This window comes from Puntigrus tetrazona, chromosome 12 (assembly GCF_018831695.1).
Source record: "Puntigrus tetrazona isolate hp1 chromosome 12, ASM1883169v1, whole genome shotgun sequence".
In the NCBI taxonomy this organism is placed as follows: Eukaryota; Metazoa; Chordata; class Actinopteri; order Cypriniformes; family Cyprinidae; genus Puntigrus; species Puntigrus tetrazona.
In genome coordinates, this window is record NC_056710.1 from 8,055,531 (window position 1) to 8,072,018 (window position 16,488).

Sequence of the window (16,488 nt, forward strand, 5' to 3'; positions counted from 1 at the left end):
CAACGTCACTCCTTCACTGGCACCGTCACGCAATTAAAACTAATGAAGTATCTTTGAAATACGGTGGTTGTGATAAGGACACACCGTTTAGACCTTGAACAGCTTTTCCTGTTGGTTTGGCCTTCTGTCTTGAGATCATTTCCTGCTGAAAGATTGTCTGTTATCCAGGCTTTACTTTTTGAAACAGGTTCTCTCTGATTGTTTTCTTCCTTTTCCAGAAATAGCTGCTCTAAATTGATCCTTGGGCTTTTTTTTTTTTTTTTTTTTTTTTTTTGGTTGCTATGTTTTGAAGTAAACAACTCCTCAAAAGTTTTTTTTTTTTTAAAAGAAGTGTCTTATAGTCACCAAGGCAGCCTTTTTTTTCTAACACATAAACTCAAAGCTAAAATGATTTCTTAATAGAATACGTATAAAATAATTTGCATTTTAAGATCTTTGTATGAGAAATAAAAAAAATTATAAACATTAAATATAAATATCTGGACTTTCCATTTTGATCAATTAAATGCATAATTGCAAAAAATATTTTTGTGGTAGAGTGTGTGCACTGGGCAGTGCCTTTTCAAAAGGTACATGCTTGTACCTAAACGATCCATTTCGGTACCTTAAAGGTATGCATTAGTACATATTTAAACCTAATAGGTACAAAATTGTACCTTTTGAAAAGGTTCCACCCCAGTAACAGCTTTTGTACCTTTATGAGAGTGTACCTATGACAAATGCATCACTGAATCAGGAGTCTCTAGAAATAACAGAGGGTCACTCACTAAACGTCTGTCTTTAAAATTTGTTTACACACGTCAGCGAACCCGTTAGCATGTGTCTGCAGTACCCATCTATGACTTCAGATTCAGTTGAAAATCCAGAACGATACATCTGGTATATGATACCTGTCAAACGTCCAAGGTCTTGTGGGCAACTGAAGCTCTTGTTCTCACTTCGGGATATCCTCCATAGATATCAATGGAGGACAGGCTCAATACGGTGAATTCAGTATACTGACATTTTGAGGAAACGGCTGATCACTTGACTCATCTTTACAGTGTTTACCATAAAACATTTATTTGTGAGTGAGCTACATTTGGGAATAAAGGCTGAGGAAGAGAAGCCAGAGAATATTTTGTCTTAAAAAAACCTTTTATGGTTAATGACAGGTTCATAATTTGGTTTGGAGTCCACAGTAGCAGGTTTACATGCATGCATGGTCAAAAACCAATCCCCTCCATTGGTTGATGCTAATCTGTGCTGATTGGTCAGATTGGTTCGTATTGGTGTGTGTGTGTGTGTGTCTGTCCCATATATAAACACAAAACAGTGCTTAGTACTTAAAAGGATACTGAAAAGCGATAAAAAAAATTATAAAATAAAAATAAATAAACATATCGACTACAGACAGTCTGGTAACATATCACCATCTTGGTATATTTTATTGGAGTTCAACACATGCATGAATCAAACAATACAGAGAGCAGCTTGAGGTATAACAACAGGTAAGCACACAGACCAACACCAGTACAATCTGTACAACCAAGATTGACCACAGAAATGATCACCGGCTGGAGAGTACAGCTTAATCCAATCCCTTCACTCACTCACTCACTCACTTACTTATACACACACACACACACACTGCAGTATCACTTTTCTTTATAGAGATGTGTCATTTTAGAAAGCTAGATTCTCTCCTTTCTGTCTCTTGGTAAATACAGAATAAACATGGTGTCTGCAGCAGACATCAGGATATCAGGAGCTGTTGTTCACACACATATACATAGACACACACACACACACACACGCACGCGCACACAACTCCAAATACATATCAAAGAGAAGAAAAGTGCCTTTCCTATAAAGAAATGCTCTCAATGGTACAAAAGACATTGGCATAACCTGACCATATGCTGGGGATTTATTTTATCTGATTGCATTAAGTCAGTCAAATATTTTCATTCCAGCTACATTGGAAAAAAAAAAAAGTGGAAACTCCAAATCTATGATTTTTTTTTTATCTTTACAGTCCCTTCATTCTAATATACAGTAACCAATACTGTTTTCTGAAAAAAAAAAAAAAAAAAGATAAAATGTTCTGCTTTCTCAAACTGTACATTACTGAGACTAATTTACAGCTCAAACCATTTCAAATAAATCAAACCGTAGTGCAGCATTAAGTGATGAAATTGCACGATTGCTGAAAAATTAATTCAAGGTAGATGCTCAAATCACGTGTTTTTCCACAAATTTCAGTGATAGTGTCAAGAACAATAACAACAGCATTTAAATGGGATGGCAAACATCCATGGGAGGTAAAACTTTAGTGTAGTTTAGTGTGTACATATTAGTAATATAGAAGGAGATACAGATCTCATGAAAGAAACCAGTCAGTTGTGACCGTGTCCCTCAAACCTCCTGTTATCAACAGAAATACACAGTAGCCATAATATTTTAGTATTAATGCTTGTGTATAATCAAGCTGCATCCCTGCTACAGCTATCCTTAAATTTCTTTCTAGCTCTTCTCAAAAACATCAAACTAACAGACTAAATATCACTGACACCTGAACCGTTTCCCTTACATTGTCCTAACAGCTCCGATTCACAAACACGGCATAATGAACTCCCAATAATTCTGCCAAAGGTGGCGATCCTCAAAAATCCCAGTTTTCAAACTGAAACTGTGAGCGCAAGCGGTCCAAAACTTAGTCGCTCAATAGATCTGGGGTTCATAATACATATTTAGTGTAGTGTGACAAATCATATAAAATAATTAGCCATGCAGAACTGCACTGTCCCTCCGATTTGTGCTCACCTATATGAACGAAAAAAGAAAATCAAATACAAACACAACTAAAACTCCTCTGGACGTTTTAAAAGCAATATACGTCTTAGTTGACTCTACGCTTAAAATTATTTGCTAAGGTTAAACATTTGGTCCGTCAAAACAGTATGAACACAACAGCGAGACACGGCACTCAAACCAAGATATTACATCAGCACATTCACCTCACTAAATCAAATCTCTGATGTGCAAACATGAGAGTACCAAATGTCACATGACCATTAGTGGACTGCACCTTAAACTACCCGCAACCAGTTCTTTAAGGCAGATCCATTTCATTCCCAATAATAACAACAACGTTAAGCTCGACACCACTTCTGCTGCAGTTGTGCGAGGTAAAATCCAATTTAAACTGCCTCGCAGTCACCATCAGCTCTCTGGAAACTCCATTTGTTTTTTTCGGCCTCGGAATAGACAGCGTTGAAAATGAACGACAGCTTAAATTTCATATTTGAACAAAAGCTCTTTTAACACAGCCAAGAGGTGAATTATTCTTTCAGTGCAAATTAAATTGAAATACACACTTTTCGTTCCTATTAATCCTTTCTAATAGGCGACGGTTTTGCCGAGTAAAATTGCATTTAAAAGTATCCAGTGAAATATTAATATCATTTTCCCTCTGATGCGACCCATGTAGTTAAAGGGATAGTTCATCCAAAAATTTTCATTCTGTCATTAACTACTCGCCCATTCCAAAACCGTAAGACCTTCGTTCATATTTAGACCACAAATTAAGGATACTTTTGATGAAGCTCTCTGATTCTCCCATGATTTCTGGACCTTGATCGTGTTCAGTACACTGCTGTCTATGGGAGGGTCAGAGAGCTCTCAGGATTCAGCAAAAATATCTTAATTTGGGTCTCGAAGAAGAACAAAGATCTTACAGGTTTGGAGCAAAATGTGGGCGAGTAATTAACGACAATTAACATTTTTGGGTGAACTAATCTTCCGCTTCTGTCCCTTTTAAGCAAAACCAAAACGTATTATAATTTGAATAAATTACGACTATGTTTAAAACTTCTCTCTCTAATAGTTGAACGTCTTATTCAGTAACTGGTAGTAATTTACAAAAAATCTTAAATTTGCCAGCTGAACTGCTACCATCAGCTCTCATCTCGCCAGAGGTATTAATTGGAAATTATACAATAAATAATCCTATGTATAACATCCCTTTAAAGCAAATCATCAGGCAAATAAAACTAGAAAAAAAGAAGAAGAAGAAAAAACTATTAGCTCCCTTTACAGATAATTCATTGAGTAAAGAGAAATTGGATTATCCAGCTGTTGCATGCAGGACCACAGTGAACACAAAGTTAGACATGACCGGATCTGGATTTTGCAAGAACTTCCTTGCTTTATACCACAAATATCAATAAAAAAAATAGACATCGAACTCTCGGATCCACAAGGAACGGTATGCTTTTAGAGGGAGTTATGAGTGGATCTTACACAGTATTTTCAATGGAATGAAAACTTGGTAGAGTATGAAAAATGTCCGTTATGAAAATGTCTAGATCATGAAACGGTTGATCACTTCAGCTGTGGTAGTGTTGACTGTGCTGGAGAAGCAGGAAGCAGGAAGAGAAAGAGGAGACGCCAATAGATCTGCAAAGCGGCTGACCCGTCACAGGGCCGCCCCAGAGGATCTGACACTTATCTACAAGGCAAAGAGAGAGTCCTCGGACCTGCCTGCCTTTTTACTCGCGTTTGCGGAAGCTCCGGCGGCGGCAGAAAGCTCGTCACTCGGGGGTGTGGGCAGCGTGGGCACCATCTCTGCCGCTTTGGCTCTCTCCTCCAGAAACTTGTCAAACTCTGGAAAAAAGTTTTCATGGGGCATTTAAAGTCAAATACAGTGTATAACTGCTGGGACATATAGAGAGACAATACTGTTCAAAAGCTTGGGTTTTAATTTTACTTACACAGTAAAAGGTAACATCGCGAAATTACAGTTAGTGGTCAACCGATACATTGCCAAGGCCGAGAATACGAGAATAATTTTTGTGCGCAAAGAAAACTAAAACAACAACTTCATTCAATGGTTTCTCACTCTATAGAACCATTTTGGAGAGCGTCGCATACGTGAGCAACATATGCATGTGCATATGTTGTTTACGTTAAGATCGAAGTGTAAACAATGCAAACTGTATCCGCATACTATCATGCTGTCATAGAACAGCATGCATTTTTTGCGTATGTGATACTCTCCAAAATAGCGCTATAGAGTGACAAACTGTTGAATAAAGTCGTTTTTGTTGTATTTGTGCCCAAAAAGTATTCTCATAGCTTAGCAAAAAAATTATAGTTGAAAGCCCTGATAGCACATGGATTATTTTACTGATGCAGAATTATTGACCAAATTTTCATTTTTGGGTGTACTATCCCTTTAATTTGTATTAAAGAAAATTTTAACTACCAAAACAAAGAAAAAGAAACACACTAAGTAATTGTTAATTACCTTCACTTGTCACACCCTCTTCTCCATCTCCTTTCTGAGTTAAAGCAGAAAAAGGGTAAAAAAAAATCAGCGCATGAAGGCTTGCACAAAAATGTTTTTTTGGCAAACAGATTAAACGTGGTTATTTTTTTCTCTTCAAATGACCTATTCTTGATTTGACTAATGGCATTACCCATAACATCCAAAAGAGTCATTAGTACAGAAAATAAAAGCGTTAAAAGCATATCAAGCAAGAGTCTAGTCGCTATGCACTCTGTATATTCTAAGAAATTAAAACGCTAATGAAATAAATATCCCAGAAAAGTAAAGAATGCAGCAAAACCATATTAGGAGAGTCGTTAGTGACCCCAAAAAGAGGATAAAGAGCAACCAGCCAAAAACAGAACGGCAAACAAAAAGAAATATGTGGTAACAAGGGCATATTTCTTTTCAGATAAAAGGGTTATGTCCTAAAGAAGAAGAAAAAAAAATTTAAATAAAAATAAACGAAAAAGGAAATCTCACCACATCAGTACAGAGCCACTCCTCAATGTCATCCATGACAGAGGACTGGTCAAGAGCTGCCTATGGGCCCAAACCATGGGCCGGAGCAAAGCAAATAATAAATAAAATAATAATCCCAAGAAAACATGACAAAAACAAACAAACAAACAACAAAAAACAAAGCAAAAACAATAAGACTTCAACATAAAAGTCTTAATCGAACCAATATTAGCAAATCCCCATACGGAGCGGTAATAAATCGAACGCATGCACAGAGCGTCACCGCACATTACTGCAATTCAAGACCCTTTTGAGCTGCACCCACCAAATACTCAGTAACTAATATATAAAAAGTACAATCAGAACTCTTGCTCCCAGAAAAAGTCTCTTCTAAATCAAAGTCCGGCATAATAATCAAGGAACTTTGCTGCTGTACCATGGCCGTAGCAGGTGCAATAATATCACACAGCACCTGAAAAAAAACACGATTATCATGCAGATAATTGATTACTGAATTAATAACTGATCATTACGCCGGAATGAGAGTATATTCCTAGTCATATCAGCTTAGAAAACCTCAACTTTTTCATTTTCTGTCAGGCTTAGTACACAATGTAACTGCAGTACAAGTGTCCAGTTTTAAATAGGAAAAATATTAAAACTCTTTGGTCATTTTTAAACAAGATGCTTCTGGCCTAATCAGATTAAACGATCTATGCTAAGCTATGCTATAAGTGCTATTGCCAGACGCAGAGATCGGCTGAATGGATTTAAAAACACTCCAACAGGAGTTGGAGAATGAGCCTATTTTAAAAAAAAGTGGTCCTTTGAAACAATGATTCTAAATGCACATAAACCGATGAAAAAGGCAAGAAACTGTCCTAAAATAAAAATACACACAGGAGGAGTCACAGAACACTCACCCCAGTGTGTTGTTGTCGGACATCCAGAGTCGGGGCCACTCCACTTGAAGCCTTTGTGTCTTCGAATGGTGCACTGATAGTTCAAAATGAGCAATGTTAAAGCTAATAAAAATACATTATCAGATCAAATAAAATTGTATTCTAATATTAGGGAGTACTGCCTCTCCTACACCTTTATTATATAATAAAGATCTGCAAAATTCTATAAACACTTTATAAAAATTAAACATAAAACATGACTGAACAAACGGCTTACTAGGCATAAAATCTAACTATTTTGCTCCAGACAGGTGGTCATCTTTTTAAGTACTGGGTAAGAGAAGGTAAACTAACATTACAAATGTTCCCTTTTCCTGTTAATAATATATTGAATGATTTTGAAAGCCATCTCCAAACTGAACAAAAAGTTAAAATGTGATGTAATGTTAAAAAATCATTTTGGTTAAGAAAGCAACGATCAGTACCATCATGTACGATTTATTAAAGCAACAGCATTACTGTATATTCAGAGATGAATTATTTTTTCTAAAACTCTTCAATTTCGTTAATATGAAGAAATTTAGAAAATTACGAGACCTTTCCTTTCAGGAAGGCACCTTACTCTATTATAAATAAGATTAAAAATTCCATGAAATAGATTTGTTTTATACCTCTTCCTCTCAGGTATGGTGCTAGTCCTGGTCTGGGCAAACGTGTCGAAGTCATCTTGGGGTTGACAGGTAGTCAAAGAGCTCAAGGTGCCGCTCACACTGTCAGAACCGACATCTGCAAAGAAATATTATTCTCACATTAGTACAGACAAACGAGTGAAAATGTAATGTAAATCTAATGTAGCAGACTCACCCAAACCTGCCAGTCTGGAGGAGAGAGTGACTGGTGAGGCGGAGCGAATCGGAGCCACAGAAGGAGGCAAGCTGGACGGAGGAGTAGCACTGATCCTGGGGCTGACCACTGCAGGAGACCCTGGTCCCAGATCAATCAGGTTATCTTCCGTCGCCTCATTCAAGACCTGTCAATACGCAACACCATTTCACATAGACACACATTGATTATGGACACTCGGGGTGAGAAGTTTATTTATTTGCTATCTTACCTTACACAATGACCATTTTCGAATTGGTTTACTTACAGTACCTCTACTTTTTTTTTTTTTTTTTTTATACATACTTTAAAATAGAGACCCTGCAGCCTTTTATATAAGGTTAAAAGGATTTAAGACGAATGGTTGGGGTGTGATATACACATTTTTTTCACCAGTTTCATCAACTCTTTTGTGAGGGGAGGTTCAGTTTGTAACTCAGGATACACCAAGAATTGATGAAAAAGGTGAAATTTTCAGACTGTACAGAAACATCGGCTTTTGTAGTGGGCACAAGAGGAATGGCTAATTGTTATTAAATGTGTATGAATGTTTCTCGTAGCATTTGTTTCTTTGCCAATTACAAAAAAGGTTATGTTGCTGTACTCCCTCAGTTTCTTATTCAAAAGCACCTTAAAACATGCTGTCAAAAACATAATTTGTTAATGTCTTGGCACAGTTACACATGCTCATGTCAGGTAATATAAAAGGGTTAACGTTTGTATTACAAGGCAAGAGCCCATCATTAATAATAACAATAATAATAATAATAATAATAATAATAGTAATAATAATAATCAGTCCACTCTATACTATTTTGTGTAGGGGGAAAACACAGGAATTCAGATTCTGTGACAGTGAGTTATGGTACAATATATTTAACATGTATTCACGGATCTCACTGTTCATTTGTACTTTACACAATAGGAGTAAACTCGAATTTAATTTAACAGAAAAAGCCCAAAATACATTACCACTCTAAATTTTGGAAGATTTTTTATGTTTTTGAAAGAAAACCAAGGCTGCATTTACTTGATCAAAAATACAGTAAGGTTATTTGCACTGTTTTTAATCAACATATTCTAAATTTTATTTATTCTTATGGTGGCAAGGTAGAATTTTCATCAGCCCTTTCACAATTTTCACAAGATCCTTCATTATAATATTCTTGATCTATCATTACTGAATATTAATAGTTATGCTGCTTAATATTTTATTGATTTATTTTTGGCATTTGTTGATGAATATAACATTTTTGGTAACAATTTAAAAATGATTTGCTATCACTTTTGATCAATTTAATGCATCCTTGCTGAAAAAGAAATGTTTAATTTCATTTATTAATTACCCCAAACTTTTGAATGGTGGTGCATGTCTCTCATGCGGTCCTGGAAAAAGCCTACAATAGCCTAAATATATAGCTGAATATGTGCTGCTAAAAATCATATGTCAATCACATGAAATGCACTGTTACTACTAGAAATCCCAATGTAGCCTATTTTATTTGAAGCAGTGCAGGAACTAATACTAGTGTAAGTAGATGGAAAGAATGAAGACAAAAGGTCACAGACTGTGGGACAGGCATTCTACATGCTAGTGGAGGTTCACTATCAAAACATGCTAGATGCAACACAGGAAGATGTACTGTACCAGCCAATGCTGACATAACATTCTTTAACATTTGTACGTCGAAGTAAAAAAAAAATGGGATTGGATGACTTTCATACTTGCCTCCCTCAGCTAGCAATACCAAAAAAAGGAAAAACAAATCACAAAACCGACCAAACCACACGATAAATAACACCAACATGCAATCACATCAGTTGAGAACCACACAATGAAGTTTGCATCTCAAAGCAAACGTACCACGCATTCTCAGAACATATTTTAGAGCAAAAAGCAAGCAATGAGAGGAAGAGGAAATTATATGGGTGAGATGTGCTGTTGGCACGAACAATTTACCTTGTGTTTGAGGGAAAATAAAAACACACCTTGATGATGAAATGATGCTAACACAGATAAAAGAACAGCTCTCTTAAAGAAGACACAACCCACCCCGTTGTTTACGCCTTGAGCAGTTCGGCCAGATCGGAATCTTTCGTATCTAAAAAAAACACAGCATGAAAAATAAACGACCATAAAAATTTACAACTTATTAAGAACTTACCATCACTTAAAACAGCATTTCTTTTTTTAAATCAAGCTTTGAAAGGTTGTGGTCCATACTACTACTACTACTACTACTACTAATAATAATAGCAATGTCTATATAACCTTTCAGAACTTGGAAGTTTTGGGTATCTATATTGTGCTTCAAAGATTAACATAAGGGAAAGAAAATGTGAAAGAATTAAAATTTTCTTTGACAAAGAAAAAAGGTAAACTCATAGTTCTTGATCGCACCTCTCATATCGTAGAAAGATGTTGTTGAGGTCATCGTTGACATGCAGGAGCTCCTCTGTGACTTCCTCATTGGACACACGTGAGATGAGCTCAACTATCCTCTGCTGCATGGCCCTGCACGTTCTATTCAACTCCTTTAAACAAAGGAAGCAAACCACGCAACACTGAATAAAAAACACGGTCAACATAACGCTGCACCAACACTCCCTCTAGTGGTCTTCAATAGCTCTTTCAAGCAACGTTTAAAAAAAAAAAAAAAAAAAAAAAAAATCTGAATGAGAAACCTGAAGAAGCTCATGATCGGACGGATCCTCTTGACCAGGAACCATCTCGGTCAACATCTCCGACATCACCTTAGTGTTCCCACGCACAATGTCGAGCTCACTGCGTAGCTTGCAAATCTAACCAGTGATGTTTTATTAAATCATTATGCAGTCTATTAAAACAAATGTTGATCGGTAACATTTGGAAGGAATGAAGGTAGGTTCTACAGTACCTGTTCAGGGGAAGGGTTAATGGGCCCAGACATGTGCAGATTGGGCATCTGTGGAGAAGTGTGGGTGACGGGGGCAGAGAAAGGAGGAGCGGAGGCAGGGTGAGGCTGCGGCTTGGGCTGGACTGGGGCGTTATATTTCTGCTGGTCCAACTCTGGAGCACTTTGCTGCTATTAACAACAAAGCAAGATAATAAAAGAAAGTGCAGAGATAAAGAAGGTAAAGCCATAAAGTTAAAGTTAATGATAAGGACCATGATATTTTAATGGGAGCTGCCATAAGCTGTGTGAACAAATTATAACATGTCCGACGTCAACGCCTACCCGTTGTGGTGTGTGAATGGGGGACAAGGTCTCCAAGTCAGATCGAGGAAACTCTATACCCTTCCTCTTCATTTCTTCGTAGACGTGGACTACTCCAGTCAAATCTGGACTACTCCTGAAGGCATCTGCCCATGCCTGGTGTACAAAACACATGCAAACCCATCTTAGATCTTCTCTACTTTACTTTGAACATTTAAAACCTTGTTCAATGGATAGTTCACCAAAACAATTACACAAAGGATATACTTTGAATAATATGCATTTAAGGAAAATAGTCGCAACGGACTTTCAGTTTAGTTTAGTCTTAAGTAACAAAGGTATATTGGTAGCAAAATACAAAAATAAAGATATTATAATAGAATATTAAGTAAAGATCAAGTTCCATGAAGATATTTTGTACATTTTCTATTTTAAATATTAAAGACTTAATTTTTGATCAGTAATATGCATTGCTACAGACTTCAATCTAGATAGCTTTAAAAAGGTGATTTTCTTCATATTTAATTTTTTTTTTTGCAGCCCCAGATTACAGATTTACCCTTAGACTATATTTTTAGACCAGGGTCAAAAAAATTGAGTAGCAAGATTTTTTTTAAATGATAATTCAAAAGATGTCTTTCACCAAAGCTGCAGTTATTTTATCAAAAACACAGTGAAAGATTAATATTGTGAAATATTATTAAATTAAAAATAAACTGTTTCTACTTTGTGCCTACCTGTGATGACAAAACTCTTTCTAAAAGCAGTGTTTTAAAATTATGCACAATTACATAATGTATCATTCTAAAACACCCTCAAGAGACATTTTGACTTTTAAAAGGTAGAGTTGGTACAATCACGTGGCTGTTTTAAATAATGCTGTTTGAATGTCAAGCAAAAATGCAAAGCACAAACTTTACTGGCCAAGTTCTCTTTGGACAAAGCCATTGTAGACATGTTAATACTTCCATAATGAGAAATTTCTAGCATCAGATAGAAGACCAAGCAAATTGACGTCACTCTTGGTCATCTGAGCCAAACCTAGTAACCTGATCTACTAGGTTGTAATGAGCACAACTTCAGTGCCAACTAAATAGCCGCATCTCCTTGACTACAGAGCATCAGGTAACCCACCTCATGATGCACCTCCTCACCCTCTCTATCATGCCCTTCTTTTTGAAATGCCTCATGTAATAAGTTCCCTTCCTTCATGTTGTGTTATGCCACAATGCAACAATATTTTCTTAAGGTATAATTAAAACACCCAGTGCATCCATACCTGTATCAAAGCTAGTACTTTGTCCTGCACTATGGCAGGTGGGTTATTTTTTGGAGATATGATTTTCACCAAAACGCCATCAATAAAGTCCCGGGTGGTGACAAGTGCGTGGAACCGGTACCCACAGTTCTTTACACATGTCTCAAGAACCTGAACACAAAATTATTTAAATTAACAGGACAATAAAAAAACAAACAAACAATTATTAGATGTTATTAAGACCGCAAAGAGAGTTGTTCCCATTGCATGCTTCTCACCGTCAGCGTTAGCATCACCTCCCTGTAGTTTTTATTCCCGTTAAGCCTCTTCTTCACAGCTCTTATAGCATCTTTAGGCCTATAAATCAGATGAATAACTAAATAACATCCATGCAGCTAAAAAGCAATCCATTATGAAGTTACAATGACAAGGTCAAGGGAATGAATTATCTTCCACAAAGCAAGCGTTGCCAGTTTCCATAAATAACACTTTGTGATGACTATTCAATTTATGTAATGCCCTGGACTTGCAATGGATTTAAATGGCCACAGAATGACTGATGGCATGATCATTCAGCCATAAATTAAATATTATTAACAAACATGAAAGCATGTGCAACAGCATCTTCTGGTTTTGTACACTGTAGGCTTCCCAAGGCTGAACATGCCAAAACAGAAGCTAATTAACTCAACCTGTTAAATGCTATAAATCATGCATATTTCACGTCTCACCCATCTTCTGTTTCATTGATTATGTCACATATTTCCATATTCAAGGTCCAGTCTTCACTTTGTAGTGAGCCATCTGTGGCTCTTTCTGGGAAAGATAAAAAACAAACTGATAAGATAATCGATTACCGCCTTTCACTAGAGAGATACTCTGATATAACATCGGCACCGACGACAATACGCTGAACTGCAAACTACTGCGCAGTTGGTGCTTGCATGCTGGTTATCTTCCAAAGCAAGCCGTCGGTTTCCTCACACAGAGTGTCCATTTATAAGAGTTGGTCAATAGTATGAATCATTTACGCACATTACCTCAAGCTTTTGCTACGAAACTGGGTGTGAGAGATAAACGCAGTGTCCACTGGCTAGAAGGCTAATACCAGCTGGTAAGCGAAAGTAGCATTTCTGCTTACTTAAAAGCGCTTAGACTCCCATTTATCGTTAATTTGTTTAATTCAGTAAATTGCTATTGTAAGACGCACATTTAGAGAGATAACTATAAGTTGGACCGGCTAGCATGAATGAGCATTAGCTGTTAGCCAGCTAACTGATAGGCATCCATATGCTGAGTTTCTACACAGCGGCTTAGCTAAATGCATCGCTTTAGACGTTAACTTCTCTCTACACAATTTTTATGCATCATTTAATTTCTAAAAAACATACCAATGCACTGTCCCACCGGAGTACTGTATGGGTTTCCCAGCAAGAACTCCATCTTGTCAACATACCCAACGACTAACAGTCAATGAGACAGTAAACACTCAAGCCCCGCCTATGGACGACTCCCATTGGTTGCTTGATTCAGAGCTGCAAAGCTATTGACCGAAACTTCCGTCAGTTACTGAAATGACACACCAACTAATTAAAGGGACAGAGGAGATTCCACTGACATGACTTTGCTTTATACCGCGGGTTTGATATACATTACTAATGGTTATGATTGCCCTTTTGTACTATGTGCCTAAAAACATATGTTTTTTTTTAATGTGTAACTTTGACCTTAAGGGAACTGCTTGGAAAAACATGAGACTAGGTTAGTAAAAAAAAAATGAGATGACTCATTTAGATGTGCATATGATTACAATTTATCAAAATGTAATTTTGATCTTCAACATATTAATTGAACAGTTTACAGTTTTGTCATTAAAATTCAGAGATTTTGTATGTACAGTCTTTCCGTTTGGCAGCTGTTGAAACTAACAATACATATCATGACCTCAGACATCTATATTATTGCTCAAAACATAACTAAACAGAAACAGCATGTAACTGGAAACTGGTGTCACTGCAGCTTGCTGTAAAAAGAAAACAAAGATCACATTTTTTTCCCAGTCTCAAACAGTGCCTTTTTGGCCTAATCAGTCCTGTAAAATTTTTCTCTTGACAGCTGTGCTTTCAGAAGACAGATACACAAACATTGCACCAGCAGCTGTTCGTGCTCGCAACTCATACATGTCATAATCATGGACCCATTCCACATTTCCCCATCGCTGGATCTAAGACAAAACAGAAGATAATGAACAGTAGTTATTAAGATGGACAAAGAGCAACAACGCTAATAGACAAATGAGTTGGAGCAAACTAAAAGCTACCAAACCTGGTATTCTTCCTCAAGTCTGGACAGAAGAACCGCTTGTTCCACGCTTAGGTGTCTGTCAATCAGCCCAAATGACAAGACCAGTGATTTCAGCTGAGTGATCACATACTCAAGTCCTGCAGAAACCAAAAAAACTGCAGCGTTCAAACAAGCCTATTCCCATAAGATGCAAAATCTTATGTAAAAATGTCAATTTACATGAGATGCAAAAGCACCACAGCATCTTTACCTGTCAGGGACCAAAAATTGTATGAATTGAGGTGTTGACGAAATGTCTCCTTTGTCTCCTCTGGGATTTGAGGGCCCATTATACTGGTGGACGAGCCAATTATAACATTGTACCTATAAATCAAGACGTTCATAAACATTATTCTTCATAGCTATATATTGTGGCTATTACATAATCTAGCTAAAAAGTGTAAATAATCTAGCCAAAATTACCTTTGTTCTATCCAGTTCATTACAGGGTCCCATTCATTTCTCTGAAGTTCTACAAGACCTGGAGGATCTTCTACTCTGTAACTACAACAAAGGTATCTGATTTAATGAAAGCACACTACACATACTTGCCACTGAAATGTAATACCATTCGCCTTTACTGCCATTACAAGATAATGATATATATTTGTTTAATTATTTAAATGCAATCAAGCGATCCCCAAAATACCAGATTGTGTCAGTCTCCAAAAACTTTAGAGCAGCTGAGATAATTTGTTCCTTCGTCCTTTGCGATGGGTTATCAAGCGCTGTGTTGCAAAGGGTGGTCTGTATGGACAGAAATAAGTCATATTAGCGTATCAAATCATGTCATTTTTATACATATTATGCTTTACATAACATCAGAATCTTAATGTCTATAATATATTAAAGCGATATGGTAGGCATCGCTTGCCGCATGTATGCAGATAATGTTGGATGCGTCTATTTACAACTGCTGCTGGGTGATAATAGCACAGTTAATATACACAAAGATCTCCAACTTTATTTAATCATAATGGCCTACTAAGTGCATGGTGTAAAACTTCAGCGTGTCCTTCTGAAAGTCCCACTCTGTGGCAACAGCTATGGCAAGAGCTTCATTGGGCACTGTGAACAGCTTTCCACCTGGAGTCTTCAGCTTTCGCTTGTCAAGGTTTATTTCATACAAGCCCCCTGTAGACAACACAAAACTATTTTCAAACAGACATAACATTTTCTTTTGTTGAATACAAGTTTATTTTTGAAGTTGCTATATGGGCATCAACACTGAAATGATGCTCACCTTCACCTTGAGATATCGAGACGTTCTCGTAGAACTTCTTTCTCTCTGCATGAAAGAACAAGAGATCAAGACCTGAGATTTGTCCTTCTATAACGTTGTCCTGCTGTAATGTTCTTACCTGTTGTGGCACTGGCATATCTTGCCTTTTGTAGGGGTGTTAATAAACTAGGAACATGCTGCCCTTGGGGAAAAGAAAATGGCCAAATGACCTGGCCAAACTGCCTTTGATACCTACAAATATTCCGTAACATCATACACTTAGAACGCTATGTATTCCTATATATGTTAGAGTACTGAAGAATTTAGCCAAGGTTAGAAAGCGGGGTCAGGCGTTACAGCTAACTCGACAAATCATCGTTCACGTTTCAGCAGCAATATGAAAACACAAGTATTAAAGATAATCAAGGTTAACTCAATTATATAAGAACAGATAAATACTCTGACAAGAGATGTCACAGCATGCTGCAACGTGAAACCAAAGCGTGAAGCTGATGTTTGTGACCCACACAAGGATAGTAAAGGACAATTCATAATAAAAGTCCTTACAGTTTCGCCCGTAAATATCAAACGTAGGATGCCTACTTTGATGCAACACACACACATTCCATATAATCTAATTTAGTAACTTATTTGATCATAGTCGTATTTTTTATTTGTTTTCGTATTTGTTTATTTAATTTTTTTCTTAAAAAACATTTTTAGAGTACCTTTCTAAACGTAAATGTATGATGTCAAACGACTACTAAAACACACACACACACGCACGCACGCACAAATACACACACACACACACAAACACACACACACACATCATTTTTATATATATATATATATATATATATATATATATATATATATATATATATATATATATATATATATATATATAT

General features: G+C 36.7%; 2 protein-coding genes across 6 annotated transcripts; both read right to left on the reverse strand.

The window, feature by feature from the left end:
• Positions 1 to 1,396: 1,396 nt before the first annotated feature.
• tom1l2 (target of myb1 like 2 membrane trafficking protein) lies at positions 1,397 to 13,530 on the reverse strand. 5 transcript variants are annotated; one of them, XM_043253452.1, is made up of 16 exons: positions 13,404 to 13,530; positions 12,744 to 12,828; positions 12,291 to 12,369; positions 12,034 to 12,183; positions 10,776 to 10,910; positions 10,455 to 10,619; positions 10,243 to 10,359; positions 9,959 to 10,092; positions 9,611 to 9,659; positions 9,287 to 9,295; positions 7,540 to 7,705; positions 7,347 to 7,461; positions 6,697 to 6,769; positions 5,795 to 5,854; positions 5,291 to 5,324; positions 1,397 to 4,647 (listed from the first exon to the last, which is right to left on the reverse strand). In XM_043253452.1, exons 1-16 carry the CDS (start codon positions 13,453 to 13,455, stop codon positions 4,493 to 4,495), a joined length of 1,578 nt encoding a protein of 525 aa, XP_043109387.1. In that variant the 5' UTR covers positions 13,456 to 13,530; the 3' UTR covers positions 1,397 to 4,492. The 5 variants fall into 5 exon arrangements, with proteins under 5 accessions (XP_043109387.1, XP_043109386.1, XP_043109389.1 ...); XM_043253451.1 differs by having other exon boundaries at positions 10,455 to 10,622; positions 13,404 to 13,529; XM_043253454.1 differs by lacking the exon at positions 5,795 to 5,854 and having other exon boundaries at positions 10,455 to 10,622; positions 13,404 to 13,529.
• A 271-nt stretch (positions 13,531 to 13,801) lies between these two features.
• atpaf2 (ATP synthase mitochondrial F1 complex assembly factor 2) lies at positions 13,802 to 16,108 on the reverse strand. The gene is made up of 8 exons (XM_043253456.1): positions 15,717 to 16,108; positions 15,599 to 15,643; positions 15,341 to 15,489; positions 15,005 to 15,102; positions 14,779 to 14,859; positions 14,567 to 14,679; positions 14,338 to 14,453; positions 13,802 to 14,236 (listed from the first exon to the last, which is right to left on the reverse strand). Exons 1-8 carry the CDS (start codon positions 15,850 to 15,852, stop codon positions 14,099 to 14,101), a joined length of 876 nt encoding a protein of 291 aa, XP_043109391.1. The 5' UTR covers positions 15,853 to 16,108; the 3' UTR covers positions 13,802 to 14,098.
• Positions 16,109 to 16,488: the final 380 nt, after the last annotated feature.